Source organism: Podarcis filfolensis (genome assembly GCF_964270895.1).
Source record: "Podarcis filfolensis genome assembly, chromosome: 2".
Lineage (NCBI taxonomy): Eukaryota > Metazoa > Chordata > Lepidosauria > Squamata > Lacertidae > Podarcis > Podarcis filfolensis.
The window spans coordinates 59,826,425-59,846,242 of record NC_139605.1 but is presented as its reverse complement, the minus strand read 5'-3'; the positions used below and the strand labels follow the sequence as shown (position 1 = coordinate 59,846,242).

Sequence of the window (19,818 nt, the reverse complement as noted above, 5' to 3'; positions counted from 1 at the left end):
CGACAACAGTTCCCGGCCTTCCGCACTCGAGCAACCAATGGCTGCTGGGAGACGGGACTTCCGGCTAAGGTGGAGGAGGCGGATCGGGCAGGTTTTTGTGTGTGTGAGAGAGAGAGTAAAGAGAAGGCGAAGAGAGCAGAGAGCAGTCAGTCGCTGGCTCCCTCGGGAAGGCGGGGGAGGTCCGGCTCTCCCTGCTCGGGCGGCGGAGGGCAGGCAGCAACGGCCACCTCCACCTCACGAGGCTGCCGACAGCGGGGGGGGGGGGTGTCTCCGAGTGAAGGGAGCTTGAGCGGCGCCCGCTTCTGTTGTTGCCAAGGGAGGGAGGGGGTCGCCTGTCAGGAGTTGCTCTCTGAGAGGCCGTGAGGAAGAGGCCGGTGGAGGGGGGGCGGCAGGGCGGAGGCGAGTGTCCCCCTCAGGGGCGGCGGGGCAGAGTCCCGGGGAGGACGAAGGGGGGTTGGGGGGTGCGGTGTGGTCGGAAAGGGCGTTTGTGGTCCGAGGATGGAAAGAGAGTGAGTTTCGTAAAAGAGCGGGGAGAGGGGCGGCTGCCCCACAGACGGTTTTTGTGGGTCCCTCGCGGTGTGACACACTCGACGTGGGGGGAGGGAGAGAGAGAGAGGAAAAGGTGGAGGTTTCCTGGGGGGGAGCTGAGAAAGGCTGTAAAAGGGGCGCGGGGAGGAAGTGTCCTGCTGACAGCCTGCTTTGCAATGTCCCTTTAAGGCAGGTGGATAAGCCCAGGGTCGGATAGGCCAGAAGGAGGCGCGGGGGGGGGGGGCTTCGCAAAACCCGGGCGAAGTAGCCCAGAGGCGGGGAGGGTCTCTGCCCGCCTGCCTTCGCTTTCTCTCCGCGGGGCTGGGGGAAGGCTGCGATGAATGGTTTCAGCACTGAGGAAGACAGTCGGGATGGGCCTCCCACCACCCCTTTCTACGGACAGAGTTGCTGCCTTATCGACGACGGGGACCGCTGCGTCCGCCCGGCTGGCAATGCCTCCTTCAGCAAGAGGATCCAGAAGAGCATCTCCCAGAAAAAGCTGAAGCTGGATACTGACAAAAGCGTGAGTTGTGCTGGGGTGAGGGGTGGGATTGCCTCGATGTGCTGCATTTCTCTGTGTTTGCCCTTTCCTGAGAATAATCTCAGATGTTGTTGGTGTTGATCTAATAGCTAGCTGCTGCAGCAAAAGCTGCGAAAGGTTTGTGGAGGCTTTTGGTTGCAGTTTTCAGGCCACCCATCATTGGAGATGAGCAGTGCTTTAGCAGTACACAAACTGCATTCACTGTAACTTATAATAACTATAACTGGTTTTTTAAAAATAGTTGAAATGAGAGCATGTTGCCTCTACAGTACTTATGTCTTATGTTTCTAGCGTGGAAACCCACGTAGATAGAGATTTTGCTTCTTTTTTGTTATAGGAAGAGAGTCTACAACATCTTATGTGGTCTCTAACTGCATACTATATTTTTGTCCAGTCTAGCTTTATAAAGTTATGCTGAGTAAAAGAGAGAGAGAGAGAGAGAGAGAGAGATCATACATACAAATATAATAATAGAAATGGGAGCAACAACCAACTTAATTCAGAGTGGAAATACACTTTAATCTCATGATAGAGTGATATTAATTGCACAAAGTTCACAACACATTGCAGATTAGGGAAGACAGCATCATGTCTGGTCGAGGTAAAAAGTTATAACCAGTTCTGAGCTTTTAAGAGCAAGGGTGGAGGTGTCTATAATGCTATGTAAATATATAGCACTGGTATATAGAGGACATTTATCAGTGGCAGTTTGAGGAACCAATAAAACATCCACTTCTTTGTCAAAGGCTATACAGTATTACTGTTTGTTATTGACACTGTGTGGCATTACTGCTGGGAGCTGTTGTATGTACAGTATTTGTAATTGACTGATGTGCCTCTGCAGATTTCAGACTGTTGCCTTGAAAGGGCTGGTTTTAAAAACCTGTTAAATCTCCAACCCTGAAGTAACAAAAAACTTTAATATGTTACAGCAAACGCATAAGAGTCCTGTGGAACTGTAGTGTAAGCTTTCATGGATGTTATCAGATGCCTACTCACTAGAATGATAACTGTAATGCTCTGGAGACAATAAAATAATCCTCAAGTCTCAAATTGTGGTTAATGAAATTTACTGCCTCTTTGTCCCTGCCCTGTACATGCATGGAGCAGCTATAGGCCTAATAGGTAACTGACTATTAGGTCAGACTAAAAAATAAGTAACTTATACAGAAGTCTGGTATAAATTTACCTTTATATTTCAAATCATAATAAACCCTCACTATACTTGGTGCCCTGTTATGTAACTTACCAACTTCCAACACACTTGGATCTTTTTCTTTTGCAAGCTGATTTGTAGACAATTATGCAGTGTCCCAAACTAGGAACTAATGCTCAATAAATACTTTCAAATAATTTCTCAGCTCGTCTTTTGGGGTTCTGGAATGCCAAGTCCCATTCTGAAACTATAGAAGGGAGGAATGAATTCACCTGCTCCATGTGCAGCTCCAAGTTCTAAGCCACAACTTCAGTTTCCCAGACTTCAGCTTATTTACCTCTGCAAGTCCTTATTGGAGGAACTGCTTCCCTTTCTGGCAATGGGAAGGCATGTGGGTAGGAATGAGTGGAGAACTGTTTCCTTGGTGTGGACTGCTGTTAGCACTACTGCAGCAGCCTGCCATAAACCACAAATAACTTATTTTTAAATGAACTACCTTTGCCCCTCAATATATCAGGGACGGAGAAAGGGTGGAGTAGGCCTCATGATATTTAAGTGGGTTGCTGGTATTCTGCCTCTCAGCAGCCTGCAGGTTAATAGATAAACAAATCCCCCCTCCCAAAAAAAGTCCAAGTCTGTGCTAGTGATATTTTGCAGCTTAATTAAATGTAATTTCTTCAATGTAATCTTCCACTCTGCTATATTGTGACCACTGTACTATTTCACTGCATGATTTTTTTTATTTTAATTGTTAGGTAGGACATCTGTATATATGTGATTTCCACAAGAACTTCATTCAGAGTGTTCGAAACAAAAGAAAGAGGAAGACCAGTGATGATGGGGGAGACTCTCCAGAGCATGAGATTGATGTCCCAGAGGTACGTAGCATAATTAAATTGGAGATTGTTGCAATTTCTGTTTGACCCTGATTGTATTTTCATTCATCTTGGTCAACCTCGTGGGGGACCATTTTCAACCTGAGGGTTGAAGTTTCTCATGAACAACCTGCTGCAGGCCACATACCAGTGGTGGGTGGATGGTGCAACAAGTGTAATTCCAAGGTTTCTGCAGCCACACCCCCACACCTCTCTATCTTCCATCCAGGCAAGCAAAAGGTACACTTCAAGGACACATTCCAGTCAGTTAAAAGCATTTGATGAGGGGGCAGAGCCACAATGTAGCCTGGGGATAGAGTATGGAGTAGGAAGGGTTGTGGTCTGGAAATAATCCCAAAAGACATGAAGGGCCACATTTGACCACCAGATGTGAGGGTCCTCACTTCTGATCTACAGCCTGAAGGTTACATAGTAAATAAGTAAGGTTATAATCCCTGTGCCTTCACCTCCAACAGCCTCTTATCGTTTAGGAAAATTAATTTTCGGAAATTTAATTTGTAAGAACAGGTTGCTTTTAGAGAAAACAGAGCTCTTGTAGGCTACACACAACTAACCTGCTTTCCTGCAAAATTTAGTGTACTTTTGTACTACTTTATAAAGAAACTGTCCATCACATTTTACTATCATATTTTACTATCACATTTTACTACTGTGGTGATTTTAACTCATCTGATCAGCTATCTCAGGAAAGACCTATGTGTCAGGAGTTGTTCTGGCCCGGATACTGTCACCAGGTCTGCTCCTAGAATAGAACTGAGGGGGTAGGGCAAGACAGCCAGAACTGACATGGGTCAAAAGTGGCTACTCTTTTAGACAGCGCTAATCAGCATAGACAGAACAGCCACTACATTATAAGGACTATAACTTGTGCTTGAGCTTGCTTTTCCCTTTCCCTTGTGTGTCATGCATTTTTAGACTATGAGCCTAAGGGTAAGGACCATCTTGGTACTGATTTTTTTAGGTCACTCTTAGAGCCTTTTGGGCAAGATATAAGGTAGGGTATAAAAGGCTTAAATAAATAATAAATAAGCAAGTGACAAACTTGTTTACAGAAGGGAAAGATCTGGATAAGAGATATGCTTTCTGATTTTTACTTAGTGCTTGAAAAGCCTGCTCTTTGTGACATATACGTTCACAAGTTATGATGGTTTTTGTACTTCTCAAATTATGATTGAAACACAAGTAATTAAAAATGCAACTTCTTCAACAGGCTATATTTTATTTATTTATTTAGTTAGTTAGTTAGTTAGTTATAAAAACATTTCTATCCTGTATCATAAAAATATTCCACAGCATTTTACAGCAATATAAAAAACATAAAACCAGACAATAAATAATATAAAGTTAAAAGCAAGTTAAAAGCAAAAGGAATTTTTAAAAAATCAGTGGCCCATCTTGGGGGGTGCACTCTTAATTGCCTGCATAAACCTGACAGAATAGAAAAGTTTCCAACAGGCATTTAAAAGTTGGCTCAGAAGGCATTCACCTGTACATAGCAGCATATCAATAAAAGAAGTGCTAGGGATTGTTTGAACATCACATTGTTTTAATGAAAGTTAAATAAGGATATAGGGTTGCATCCAGAGTTCCCCTCAGTGAGTTGAAGGGCTTCTTCCATTTGTGGAATAGACTATTGTGGAATAGAGGCTCCTGCAGGAGGAAGAGATTTTCACCAATTTTACACTACCACCACCCATATTTATCTGAACGGTCCCCCAACACTCTGAATCGTGGGACCTGCAGGTGAGAAGGGTAACTGGTGAAAATTTATCTCCCTCCCTCCAGTGGCCTATAAGCAAGTTAGAAACCATGGCAGCTGCCTTACGCTGAGACTATTGGTTCACCTGACTTAGCATTGTCCATTCTGACTTACAGTGGTTCTCCAGGGTTTCAGACAAAAATCGCTCCCAGAACAATCTGGTGATACTGGAGATGAAATGCACGATTGTCTGTGTGCAAAGCATGTGCTCTACCACTGACCTCTGGCTTGCCCTCTCACAGGAACTCTAGATCCAAGCCTTAATCTTTTAAGAGGGCAAATAAGAATAGTCTAATGTGACCCTGCTGTATCACCAAAGAAATGACTGGGATAGTGTATTCGCATCACTTCACCAATATGGTGGCTACAATCCAGAGAGCGCATACAAAATGGAGAGACCATTCTGTTGAAAGTACAGGGAAGTAAGGTGCTTGCAGAGCTGTTGGTGTCCCACTATTTATATGCTAGTTACCTGTTTTGTGTATCTTGAACAGGAATTCCTTGCCTTGAAACAGGTGATGTTTCTTACAGATTTCTTCTTAGAGTAGATGCATATTTTTAAAAAGACTATACCTTTTAATTGTCAGTCATGCCATCTTTTTTGCAGGTCGACTTGTTTCAACTTCAGGTAAACACACTGCGTCGTTATAAAAGGCATTACAAGTTGCAAACCAGACCTGGCCTGAATAAAGCTCAGCTGGCAGAAGTAAGTTGGCTAGCAAGCTTCTGTGCTTTCATTATATGAACCGTGCTTACCCACCACAACCAAACTTATTTATTTTTATTATAGTAATACTGACTTGTAATTGTAGCTACTTATTGTAGCTACACATTGTCAGTATGGCACCACTGCCTTCAGTTGTATACTTAGCGCTTCTCAAAGGGTAAAATGTGAAAGGACCTGAAATGCTTCAGCTAATAAATTAAGCTGATTTTCTTCTCTTGTTGTTCAAGTTTTTTGAGAGGGAAAAACCACCACCAAATAACATTCTCTTGTTTACATATGTTGCATCAGTCACATGTCATATTAATCCATAGTTTAAATTAAACTGTGGTTTAATATGAAAGAGTAGCATGCCTGTGCACAGCACATTGCTCAAGTCCTTGTGATGCTCCCCCACTGCTCCTTGCTTTCCTGAACAAAGGGAACAGTCTAGAGGCTGGCCTGCCATGACATATGAACCAGTGTTTATGGTTTGTTTTACTAACAAAATATGATGGTAAGTTGAGGTTTGTTCTTAATTTACTTTTGCCTGTGTCTGTGTCTTTTGCCTGGCACAGGAGCATTGACAGTTAACAAACTGAGGATTTGATTCAGTTCTTGAAAGTGTTGGCCAGTACCTAAATTACAGGTCCATTAAAAAGAAACTTGAGGGAACTGTGGGCAAAAGCACATGTTCGTTTAAGGAAATTATGCTTTTCTTCCAGGCCATGCTTTTCTTACCAACACCAAACATTATTATCATTATCATTATTAATAAAATTGTACACCGGCCTTCATCTGAAGATCACAGGGGCAGTTCACAACATCAAAATACAAAATGAGAACCCAAAATACAAAGTACAAACCAATACCCTCCTCTCACAAACACCAGGCTATCAACCAGGCTTGAAGTTTTGTATGATTTATCAACTGACATCTATAATTGTTCAAGTGGGTAATCTCTGTTTTACACTGTAGGTCATTATGTTTCTCAGGGGCTTCTGCAAGGTGTTGTTATGTGTACTATAGGTTCATTTTCTGCTTTGCATGTCATAGGAAATATCAACTGTCGTTTCTCCTTAGCGTTCCATGAAATATTGAGATGAAAAGAAATTTCAAGCACATTCAACATGCAATAGACCTTGAAGAGCCATCTGTGACTAAACCACAGCCAAGGGATAGGGAGCCTGTGATCCAGATGCAGTCCAGATGTTGGACTACAACTCCATGATCCCTGACTATTGTCCTGGCTGATGGGAGTTGGGAGTTGAACAACTTCTGGATGACTGCATGTTCTCTATCCCTGGTACAGACCATGTGCTAGTTCCATATTACAAAACTTTCTAATTTTCTTGTCCTTTCAGACTGTCAGCCGTCACTTCAGGAACATCCCAGTGAATGAGAAAGAGACACTTGCATACTTCATATACATGGTAAAGAGTAACAAGAGTAGGTTGGATCAGAAGTCAGAAAGTAGCAAACTTGAATGAAGATCAGGCAGGTTTTGGACACAATCATATGTGAATTTGAAGAAGCATCAGGTGCATTATGAATACAAAAGAGTTAACATTTTTGTAAATTAAAGTGCAAACTAGAAATTATACAGAAAACTTTTGGTCCAGAATATTAGAATACATGAATATATGTGATGATTCCAAAATTTTCAAAGCCTAATACTTGACTGAAGGGATGGAGATCACAGGAAAAATCAAGAAGTCAAATATAATGCCTGTCCACAGGATTAAAATTAATCTCTTGATTATCAACATGTGATATGAGTTCATCATTCTTTTACTGGATCCTACCATATCCATATAGGGCTCTAGGACTTACTTGGTCCAGGTCAGGCATGACCCTGGAATTTTGATTCAAAAATCTTGGTCTGGGGTTCCTGTTTTTAAGTGTGGTCACCACTTGTATTTAATACAGGATTACTTGCTTTGAGACAAAATATGTATGGGTGCTAGAAGTTTTTAAACCTCGCCTTTTTGTATGTATATGGTCTTAATAGAATACTAAAACTGTCCAACTCTGCTTATTTGCTACTGGAACTTCTATTTTGTGAATTCACAAAAGTTAAAATGTTAAATGTTCAGGTGTTGTTGTTTTTTTAAAAAGCATCATTTAATTGAGAGCTATTAGAATTTAGACATGCTATCCAATGCTGTTGCAAAGTGCAGTGCACATATTTAATTCTGTTTTTTCACCATACTAAAAATGGCTTTATTTAAGTTACTGTGGGCCATTTATCAATATTTAAAGCACCAGATTAACAGCACAATTTTATATATATCTACTCAGAAGTAAGCCCCATTGAGTTCCACTGGTCTACTTCCAGAAAAATGAGTGTAGGAGTGCAGCCCAGGTCTGTAACCAAATACTGAGTTGTAGACCTAATCTGATCTTGGTTAGGCAGATATCCATTAGCCTATCTGATGCTTTGACATTTGAATGCACACAATGCAAAACATCAGTTATGATGTCAGCAGTTATGATGTCTGCTCACTCTAATTTTTGGAAATGAGAATTAGTGCCAATCCACTTCTCTCTCCTACATGCAGCCACCTGAAATGTGCAGTGACAAAGTTACTATTGTTTAAATTTCATGTTGCTCTTCACCTTTTATCCAATCCAGAATTCCTTATGCACTGCACATGTGTACAGCTTCCTCATTTTCTTCGGTGGAGGAGGCAACACTATGGTCTAAAATAAGTCAACAACTTGTGGCCTGCTAGCTTTGGCTTACAGGTACCTAACGTCTTATGTCCTGGCCAACAACATATACAGATTATTGACCTCTTGATGGACTGCTTAACATGAATGGTGAACTGTATTTTGCTTAGTAAGTTACAAGTTACTCTTGCCTGGTCTAAAGTAAGACTTCACCGAAGGTCAGAGTTGTAACACTCTGTTTCTTGTAGTTTTCGCATTTTTTTTCACATTCAACTTGGAGACTATGAGCATCATATCAGCCCTGTGCTGCTCTAGTCCTTGACTTTGTTTTATAAAAGCACAGATTTAAGCACCTCTGAAATCCATCAGTCTTGTATCCAAGTAAGAGGTGAGTGTACGGTGCAAGATGCCGAAAATCTATTCCAAAGATAATTTCTCAGATGATAAGGTGATAGGCAAGCATTCAATAGTATTTTGGCATCCTAATAGTAGATCTCTCCCCTACCCCAAACTCATGTTATGCTATGGTGATTAACTGTGTTGAAAGATACTGCTTAATTCAGCCTTACATTTATTTGTTGTGCAATGCAGCCTTATCTTTTTAAATACTTTTCAATCTGACAAAGCACATGAAAAATCTAAAATTGGTCTCAGAGATGCAACACTCATTTGCAATGGTTTGTTTCTGTTGCAAATAGATGATCAAGAAACAATGGATATGCGTCATGAATACATATTCTCTCAATTAATTGGATACCACCATTAAATGTGGTTATTTTCAGGCAGCTTCAGCAAAGGGTATGTCAATTTACCATGTACTTCCAACAGATACACAAAGTGCCACTTCTCTTTTCACTGGGAAAAGTGAATTGAACTGACCACCAGAACACAATTAATCTTTATAAGCAGAAGCTTGAGGACATAGTTTTTGATTTATCGTCAGAATATTCATGTTTGCAGTTAGAGGAATTTTGCCATGGTCATCAAAGAGACACACACTGTATGCCTCACTTCTAGACCAAAAATGTACATTTTTTTAGTGTTAGGTCTCATTTTTTGTAAATAAATAACTGCAGGGTTTCAGCAGCCAGCTTCAAAATGACTATGGAAAAATGCAGGTGCTACCCCTTTAGGCATGGCTTTGGAAATCAAATCAAGGAAATCATTTCCCCAAATAAATTAATTGGTGTAAAATGTAATTGTTATTCATTATACAAGCAGATCAGCAATTGCTGATATCATAATTGTTGAGTCCTGTTGTAGTTTAGAGACATCTCTATATGCCTTATTTTCAGCTAGACCAACAAGGGTTGAACAAATGTCATGGCAGACAAAATAAGCCATTTTCATGGCTTGTCATGCTAGAAAGGAATCCAGCTCACAGCAATATCTATATTCAGGGAGAAGCCTGTGATTCTTGAACATCTAGTGTAGAATCACCAAAACCGGCATAATGCAGTTGTTTAATGTAATGGCAGATTATGCTGCGTGCCATTTAAGGAAATTATCCAGTTCCTTGTGGTTTTAATAAAACCTTCATCAGCATTTTTGAGCTTCAAAGGATGTGAAGGATATTCTAAAATTAATAGAATATGTGAGAACTTAGTCACATTGACATGTTCGTTCATACAAACTGGTGGGTTGCATTTTATCTTGATTCTTGTCAACTATATAGTTTACATGGGGTTTAAGCTAGTCAGCTACAAACTGTGGCTTGGGTGTGACAGTTCACACGTTTAAGATTAGGTGTGGGAGATTATATTGCTGACCACAGCTATACTGAATGAAACTTAACTCCAAGCAAGAAGATCTGTTTGAAACCTTCAAACTCATTCAAGAACCCACTTAAAGCTAGCAGAAGGGCCATCTTTGTTAATGGGCTTTGCATCAGAGCCAAAGAACTTAATGTGGCACATCTTCTATAACGAAGTTAACCATCAAATGTGGTGGTCCTCGGTGCATTAGTTGTTGTAGTTGTAGTAGTGCGAGGATTTTTGTTCATCCCTTGAATTGAATGAAGGAAAGAGCAAAGTGATGGGGAATGTGCAATGACAATTATAGCACTGGAATGACACTTTTATGAATACATTGTGCAGTTGATTAAATAGTCAGAAACTAAATCAAGCAAGTCCAAGTGTGTTTCTGCAATATAAATGTTGCATATCAAACTCCTGCACTAAATTTCAGATTTTGTCTTGCAAGGCATATCATGAAATATGATTCAGAAGTTAAGTCCTGCAGTTGTTCTTGCAGAACTCCTAAGTCTTAGATTCATAGACTAATTCAATCAAACCTTTTTCCCCCCGCCACCTGAAATATTTTATCAGTAAACGTATCTGTGTAAACGTCAGCAAAGCCAAAGTAGCTCATGGCTAGGATATTTTTTCAGATTTTCGAAAGCAGACTTGAAAAGCCATGAGCAAGATATATCCCAGAAATGCAGCAATTGGTGACTTGTCTTGAGAGAGAACTTACTAAAACAGTATTTTAAATTTTGTGATAACTATATATTAGCCAAATGCAATTTTTGTGGGGGGTGGGTGGGTTTGGGAGCCTTGCACTTTACCTTGTGTTGATAAATTCTAATGTAAATAAGATGGAACCCCTTGGCATATTAGAAAAAAGCATTTTGATAAAGTTGCTAAGACTTAAAAGGCAGACTGTTGTATTCAGTGCACTAGTGTCACTTCGCCCTGTATGTTGAGATGAGGGACTGATGACTCTTCAGGACAGCTATCCTAAAAGAAGTATCTCTGTACTGGAACAATTGATTAAAGGGCCCTGCTATAATGAAGCAGAACATCAGTGTTCCCTCACTTGTAATATCCCACATGCTCAGTTGTGAATCTAAGGGTGTGCTTGGATTTGTTTGTTTCTTAAAAGTGTGATAGTGGTGCAGGATAATTCTTGCTCTTCTGTAGAATTTACCTATTCTCATTTATTAATACCTTAGATGTTGAATTTCAAATGTTTCTGGAGGGGAAGGGGCTCATGCCTTAAACTCAGAATTTCAATGAAATGCTTAGCAATAGTTTTTTCCTGCTGGTTGTTTTTGAGGTGTAGTTTTGGGTTTTTTTACAATTTTCAAACATGAGCTTATGGAGTTTGCCTTTTATTACGTTGCCTTCATCCCTCCTTTCTTGTCCTGATACACACTAGAAAAACATGACAACTTACCTGCTAATCTATGTTTTACACCCCTTTGACATATAACAGGCTTACTGGCGGAAAACAACATCCCTTCCCCTTCATTCATTCTGGTGGGCCTTCAATGTCTTGTTCTGATCTTTATGCCAAATGTTTTAGGCAAGCTTTCATTGTGAAATAATGACTGTGTACTCTTAAAGCAACCTTGTGACTTACAGTGAAACTGTAGAGTTCTTTTCTCTAAGATGTATAGTGTATCCTTCCTTCCACTGTAAGTTAAAACTCTGTGCTGTTGGACAAAGATGTCAATGCCTGAGGTGCATTTTTAATAAATGATCAGTTTTGCTGGTTGCAGTTTTCCTTGTAAATGTACTCATTTATAGGTGTTAATACTATGTTTGCTGAAATCCTCAAATGATGGGCATAGGAAGACACTTGCATCACCCATGCGGGAAGAAAAAGCAAAAAACCTTTTCTCAACTTCAGACATTTTGTACTTGACCTGGTCATACCCAGTTGCTTACCAGTATTCCATATTTTGAAAACTGAAAGCTTGGAAGCAAATCATATTATGTACCTCATGATGTCTGCCAACTGACTTACAATTTCAAGTGCAAGCAAATACCATGGACAGGCTGAAGAGCAGTTGTCTGGTGGTGCAAAGGGAAAAAGGTGGCTTCCCTCAATGACAAATAGCAAATGGTGTAGTGGATAGAGTGTTGTGACTAAGACTGAGGAGATCAGTGTTGAAGGCCCAGCCAGCCAACAAGCTCACTTTGTGAATATGGATAAGTCGCTATATGGTTCAGCCTATATGGTTCTATGGGTAAAGGTACGGCGTAGAACAAGAGCTGCCCATTTGTGCTGCCCTGAGCAGCTTTTAGGGAGTGCAGGATGCACGCAAACATAAATTAGATAGCATTATTGTGTTTGTGCATAGACTACTAATATATTCCAGGATAAAGCTGTCTTAGTACACGTTATAGATTTTCACTGCATCATCTGAAATCTGTGTTGAAATTTGAGTTTAGTCTTATGACAGGCAAAATAGCAATTTGTTTATGTTGACAAGTTTGAACAGGAAGCACTGCTTGAAAATCTTGTCACAACTATATAGTCAGAATAGGTCACATTTCAGTTGCAGGAATTCATTGAACATTATAGAGAACACAGAGCTCTGTTTTTAAAATAAATACATAAATAAAGTATAGTGAAATGCCTGTCCTTGTAAACTTGACACATTTTTAAATTTATACTCAGTGTTCCAAACCACTTCTATTCTCTTTGGGCTATTGCTTGTGTTATGTTAGTAATCAGCCATTTTAACTATCCTTTGAGAAATTGTTACCAAGAAGAGCCTTCGAGAATCCACTTAAAGCTGGCAGAAGGGGCGCCAAGGACAAAGCACACCAAGGATAGTTAAATTGTGTGCTTCCACTATATAAATGGATTGTTTTCTGAGAGCTTTACATTATAATGCTCATAGCTTGGTTCTTGGGATTCTTAGGGCAAAGGCATGTAGCTTTCAAGCCACCTATCTCTGAACTGAGTGACTTCTGCATCAGTGTTCTAGACTAGCGCATTATAATCTGAGTACTGGACTGTGATCATTCTGTGTACTTCCCTCCTGTATGCTTTTTCACCATATGAGGGCAGCAGCATCTAAGCAAGCACAGCTGGTTTTGCAGCCTTATAACCTTGGCAGTGTTTGTGCCCCTCCCCATCCCTCTCAGCCGCAGGTCTGTGTTTTGCTGATTGGGTAAGGAACATTTTCCACAGCTGTTAACAGGGACTGCAGCCATTTTCCTGTCACAAACAGGACTCTTTCCATAGAAGTGCTTGTCAGATACCGGAAGTAGGATTATGCAGTATTAAGGGATATGAATATCATAAAAAATCTGGCTTTTTTAAAATGGCCTGGTTGAGAATGAAAGGCACTATGCACATTGGATTGGATCCCTGAAGGAGTTGTTTCTCCACCCTTTCCATAACGTTTGATAAAAGCCAGGCTTTGATTTTTCTCAGCATCCCTGTTATAAAGGGCAGATTGGAGGATAGTGGAGAACATGAATGGAGATTTAATGGTTGAGGGTTTATTTTATAGGCAATCTGTTATCAAACAGGCTTGAGTCTATAGTAATAGCTGAGGCTTATATTTTATATTTACCCAGTGTACATAAGAAGGGATGACTAATTAGTTTTTCTAAGGGTACTAATTCAAGACCTGGAGTTGAGTTTACGTCTCCATTGCTTTTGGAGACAGGTTTAGATCTTCCCAGGCTATTAGAAAGTCTTCCACCACCCTGCCCCCTCACAGCTTTTCTTAAACTTGTTTTTAAATCTGCTTTCTAGTATGTATTTTAATTACGTTCCTACAGCTTCGGTTTCTATAGCAGCACAGATGAGGGTGCACTAAAAGGAACAGGAGGAATGAACATAGAAAATGGATTAAACTTTGAGGAATATTATCACCCATATAGGTGCACCCCAGAGAAGAGGCACATGCCATTGTCTCTCAAGACAGATGTCCTCAGCTAGGCTTTCCTATAAGCACAGGAAGATAGGAAAGCTGTCTTACCCTACTCCCAACAGCTGTTTATTAGTTGATTTTTTTTAAAAAAGGTGAGGTTAGTGCAGAAAAGGGTCTGTGTGTGATTTCTCTAAGGTTGAGTTTCCATTAACAAGAAAATCAGCAAGGCATGAATCTCTGGCACTGTGTAGCCAGCCTCCCCAGTTCCCTGCAGCTTAGTCAAAAACCAGGGAAACAGCACGGACAGCCACAAAGCACTGCAGACATCTTTTTAATGGAAAAAGAAACACATCCTACTGCAAGGATATAGTGATCTCAACCATGTACTCACTAAAAGGATAAAGAAATTATAAAATGCCTTGCAAATGAGGCAGAAAGACAGAAGCTTATTTCAAAGGACAAAATAGTTTTTAACCTTAATCTTTCAAAAATCATAGAGCCATAGATTTGAGCTGGATGCCTCCTATATATTGTACAGAAGCAGCACTGTTTAAACCCAAACTATTCCTTCTGCTACTGTTTTAATGATAACATTAAATGATTTCCCTCATTTCTGATATAGCTGCTTTGTCAAATACTGATTACTTTGTGAAGAATAACCAGGTTCCACAGTGATGACACATTTTGAATGGACCACTTGTGATATGGCTTTCTGTGCTCCTTGTTGCCATTTGTGAGCTCAGCCAAGCTCAATGTCAATTTGTTGTGGTTACAGTATTGTGGGACATGTTTGTGTTAGCATTAAGCAGAGTTAGATGGACCTTAGAGAAACTAAAAATGTATTGGTGCACTGGTCAGCATGGGGTCAATCGGGATCACTTGACTTGCATGAAGAGCCTTAGGTGTGTAGATAGAAAATCCATCAATTACTTCATTCCATCAGTAACATCAAAACCCAACAAATAGCACTGGCAGACCCTAAACCATTTTCTAAACCATTTGCAATCAACCAATCTATGCTGCCTTGGAAAGTACTTCGGTTTGACTTAATAAAGCCTTTATAAAGAACAATGTGGTGTCTCACTTGTGTTTTATCTAGGAAGGATTTGCCCTACTGGGTGTTCTCCCATCAGTTCATCAATTCACAGCATTTTTGGCTGCCGAGAGAGGAGTTACAAGACTCTCTAGCACAGAAGACTCGATCTGAATGGGCTGTCTAGGTTGGAGATTCCAGTAGACCCATATGTGGGAAAGGCTAGGGGCAGGCAATGCAAAAAAGACATTGCAGTTATTTTATCTGAAAGCTGGCCAAGGTCCTGAGAGACTGGAAGGATGGGTGAGGATCAAAGACCTCGCTGGCTGTAAATCTTTCACCTGCAACTGTTACTTACTGGGGCTTTTGGCCATTATTTCGAGGTCGGGCCCAGGTCAGGATTTCTCCTGTCTCTTTAGTCCCCAAACTCCGAAACATCCACCTTATCTTTGACGCCATCTTGACATAAAAAACAAATTATGGCCCAATTACCCTCCCTGAAGGAGCCATCTAAAGGGCTTGGGGGGGGGGACCTTAAATGACAAGAACTGTCAGGCGCTTCCTTAAGAAAATGTAAGCAAAGTTACAGGGAGGAAAATATGCCACAGCTTCAAACCACCTTGGCACACAATTGCCCATCTACATGTACAAAATCTCCCTTTTGGCAAGCTGTCTGCCTCACAGGCTTAATGTCTCTAATCCAGAAGGCCAGTGCCTTCATTCCACTGATCTAGAAGTTCAAGCATGATGATTGGTTGAAACCTTTCCCTTTCTTGATAGAGAAACCCATTGTCCACCAATCCCCTGTGGACTAAAGAAAATGAGCCTGGGGACCCATCCTAAAGTGGTCACCCTAAAGGCTGCTTTCCCCATGCATGCACTTCACTGGTTTCAATGAGGGTTTGTACAGGACCTTGGTGACAGGGCACATGCCTTGCATGCAAAAATTCCTGATCCCTGGCATTTTCATTTAAAAGGCTCAGGTAGCAGGTGATGTAAAAGGCTTCCGCCCCAGACCAAGGAGAGCTGCCTTTTGTTGTAGGGAGGAGAAGTTGACAATGCTGAGCTATAGTTGAGCTCAGTGTAAGCTTCCTATGTGTGAAAGAACATCACTTTAAAAAAGAAATGCTGTGTGAGCGAAAAATTCTCTTCTGTGATGATAAACACGTGGTGGCTAATTTCTCTTGATGCTATCGTAAGCAAGTGATGAACACATGTATAAACCAGCTCAAAGCCTTATTCCCATGTCATGATACTGAACATGAAGTCCCTTAGTCTCTGGGAATATGTTCATAGAGACTTTGGGAGTAATTACTACTGCGTCCTCCTGTCTTATTTTCCATCTCCTGTAGCAGAGGAATAAAGGAAGATTTTGTTACTCTGAAGTATCCTTCCTGTAATTAAGTGTCAGTGCTATCAGTTTATGTGCTAGCAGTTATGAAGACTGTAGTATGTCGTAAGCAAAGACTTATCCAGGGGAGCATGACTGGTTCGATCACACAAGGCACAGAACTTCTTGAGAACCACAGCAGGCACTGCAACTCTGACATCTAACAGAAGGTGAGAGGCAGGGGACTGTGATGGGTTTTGGCATGGCACAGGGCGCCACTGAAATCTGAGACACCAAGGTCTGCCACTGGTTGTAATCCACACATTTCTGAGTTTTTTATATATATACAGAAATGAATGTGCAAGTAAATATCTATAGGCAGGGATGTCATTGTGAAGGGGAGGGGAAAGATTATTGGGAGGCATATTTCTAGCAAAAGTTCAAAAGCCTATTCTTGGATATATAAACATTAAAGTGAGCTGTGCAGAGAGTGTGTGTCCTGAAAACAGCATTCTGAAAGGTTGCTTTATGATTAAATCATGATAGTGATGTTTCGTGTTAAACTTTATTTTGTATCTGATAAAAGAAAAGTCTGTATTAGGCATGTGGAATGTAGCCCACAGATGGCCAGCTTCCAAATATTCCTGGACCATCATATTTGACTGGGGCTAACTGGAGTTTGAGTCCAACAGCTGGAGGATCACAGGTTCACAGCCACCAACGGCAGTGGCAAAGAAACACAAGAATTTAAAAGAGAGACCAAAAAAGGTCAAATAACAATGTGTGTAAATGAATGAATGAATGAATGAATGAATGAATGTGAATGGAACAAATAAACAAAACAAATGCATTTTTTAACAAGTTGATAGCAAAATCAATTAAGGTTTCAATATGCAGTGGAGTAGTGACTTAATGTAATCTGGTACTGGCACACACACACACCCTTTAAAAAAACCCAAAAAACTGCCAGGATAATTTATTGAATATATGTTGCTGTTTTGCCTCAAATGTGTGCTTATGTACAAATCTGAGTGTTTAACAGTAAACACACGTATCCACAGCTGCTCCATTTCAGGAAGTATACACAAAGCTACACAAAGGGGGACATGGGCAGATTCTAATGCACGTGATACAGCAGTGTGCACAAGGTTAGCAAGGCATCAGTGTCTTGGCAGGGTGTGTGTGAGAGAGGGGACAGCGAGATTGCAGTTGAGAAAGTGATGTGTGGACAACACCACATAAATGGAGGCACAGTCAGATTCTAATCCACACTAAACGATGATGTGGAGAAGTCCTGTGATTTGACACCAGTCAATCTTCTGCATAGGGAGAATGTTCCAAAGTCAGGATGTGCCACCTCAGAAAAGGCCCTCAGCTTTGTGTGAGCATAACATGCTTCAGGAACTGATGATACTAGGGAAAGGGCCTCAACTCAAGGTCTTGATCCTCAAAGGCAAACCTACGTCTAATGCATGATAGTACTCCAGCTGGAATGTTACCGGAGAATGGATCAATGTTGCTAAGCTATCCTTATCCAGATGATGGATGAGCCTAAAACTGGCAAAAGGTATTCCATGCCACCGAGGCCACTTCAGCCTCCTAAAGAACATAAGAAGCAGCTGCTGGATCAGGCCAATGGCCCATCTAGTCCAACATCCTGTTCCCACAGTAGCCAACCAGGTGCCTGTGGGAAGCCTGCGAACTGAACGTAAGCGCAACAGCAACTGTGATTCCCAGTCATTGGTATTCAGAGGCGTGATGCCTCTGGCTACAGAGGTAGAACATAGCAGTTGTTGGCTATGGCTATAGCTCCAGTGACAGAGCTGGATCAAGGAGTATCCCCAGAATGGGCACCTGCTCTTTGAAGAACGGAAAGGTCGGTTTCCTAGACCTGAGAATCAGCACTACCATCTTGTTACATACACCGTTTCTCTGATCTAAAGATCTCCATCCAAGCTGTTATTACCTGTATGTTGTACTCATAGAGCTAAGAGAATAACATGTGTTTTTAAAAAATATTTCCTGTGTGTGTGTGTGTGTGTGTGTGTGTGTGTGTGTGATTAAAATGTATACATGTACCTAGAGCCTGACTTCTCAGCATTTGCCATCCCTGAGATTATAATTTTGTTTCTGACGGATGGAAGTCATGCACCAATAAAAGTGAACCTTAAATAAAAGCTTTTCTTGAGGGGGACAGCTGCTGTTGTTACTATCATCTATTCCCCACTTCCTTCCATAGGAGTCCAGGGCAGCAATCCTTGCAACATTTTTAGTTACCCAAGATGAAATCTTACGTTATGTTCTCCTGTGTATCCTTTTCCCAGTTAAAATGAGTAACTTTCATTTTCAAGATCAAGGAATACAGTGGTACCTCGGGTTACATACGCTTCAGGTTACATACACTTCAGGTTACAGACTCTGCTAACCCAGAAATAGTGCTTCAGGTTAAGAACTTTGCTTCAGGATGAGAACAGAAATCGTGCTCCAGCAGCACAGCAGCAGCAGGAGGCCCCATTAGCTAAAGTGGTGCTTCAGGTTAAGAACAGTTTCAGGTTAAGAACGGACCTCCAGAACGAATTAAGTACTTAACCCGAGGTACCACTGTATTGTTTACTGATCACAACTTTCAGATTCATGCTAGAGATTGGATGTGCAGTTCTCCAGGCCAGGGCAAGGGGGTCCTTTGGTTCTCCAGATTTTCCTGGACTCCAACTGCCATCTCCCGTGTCCATTTGCCATGTTGGCTGGGACTGATGGGAATTGGGAGTCCAACATCTGAAGAGCCTCAGGTTCCCCACCACCTGCTCTGGTTCTCTTGTATTTTTTTAACAAGGCCAATAGATCTCTTTATTTGGTGAAAAGGGTGTTTTTCTGATAATTTCCCTCTCTTTTACTATCTCATTGGAGTCTTTTTTAAAGAGTTTTTTCATTAAAAGTAAAGAAATATGCAGGGTTTTTCCCCCATTTCATATCTGTACCACTTCATATTTTAAAGAAAGAAATCACAAGGCAACCGACATTAAAGCATCAAATAAAACAATTCAGACTAAGCCATTACAGAAGGAAGTCAAATATTAAGTATATATTCAAAGGAGTGTAATTAACCAGAAACTAAAATATTACCTTAAAAGATTTAAAAATAAAACATTACAGAGAAGGTCAATTACAGAATGCACATTTAATGCAGCAAAATTAATGAAAAAGTGTCTTAAACATTTCAAAAGAAAACATTAATAATGGAAATCAAATATTAAATGCACATTTAAAAGAGCACAAGTAGTAAGAAAAGAAAATATAAGCACAGAACGTATCTGTTGCTGCCAATGGTTGTTCATGGTGGGTGGTGGTTGTGGAAGCTCAGGCTCCATGACCTGAGTCTGCATTAAGAGAAGTCAAGATGGTCTCTGGCCACCTCAACAGCCTTTTGTAGCTGGAGTCAGTCCTGCCCTCCCAGGCCAGGTGGAAAAGGCCTGCAAGGCAGGGAGCAGGTCTTCCAGGACTCACAGCCCAGATGGTCTCCTCACAGTTCCACACACTTTCCACCTTTCACAGGAGACCCACCTGTCAGCCTTTGGTTCTGAT

The 19,818-nt window shown here is 41.0% G+C and overlaps 1 protein-coding gene and 1 long non-coding RNA gene across 3 annotated transcripts in view; both read left to right on the top strand.

Annotated features, from left to right (window-relative positions):
• Positions 1-19,818, top strand: part of LOC310758033 — a 333,274-nt gene that overhangs the window by 107,373 nt on the left and 206,083 nt on the right. The window lies entirely within an intron of this gene.
• Positions 102-11,757, top strand: SAP30L (SAP30 like). 2 transcript variants are annotated; one of them, XM_083603957.1, is made up of 4 exons: positions 102-1,051; positions 2,981-3,103; positions 5,488-5,508; positions 6,948-11,757. In XM_083603957.1, exons 1-4 carry the CDS (start codon positions 866-868, stop codon positions 7,071-7,073), a joined length of 456 nt encoding a protein of 151 aa, XP_083460083.1. In that variant the 5' UTR covers positions 102-865; the 3' UTR covers positions 7,074-11,757. The 2 variants fall into 2 exon arrangements, with proteins under 2 accessions (XP_083460083.1, XP_083460082.1); XM_083603956.1 differs by having other exon boundaries at positions 113-1,051; positions 5,488-5,586.

Bases quoted from the DNA above. Each gene is read 5' to 3' on its own strand.
- SAP30L (XM_083603956.1), top strand. From the start codon at position 866: ATGAATGGTTTCAGCACTGAGGAAGACAGTCGGGATGGGCCTCCCACC. The intron at 1,052-2,980 runs GTGAGTTGTGCT...TTTAATTGTTAG, and splicing joins AGCTGGATACTGACAAAAGC to GTAGGACATCTGTATATATG. The intron at 3,104-5,487 runs GTACGTAGCATA...TCTTTTTTGCAG, and splicing joins ATGAGATTGATGTCCCAGAG to GTCGACTTGTTTCAACTTCA.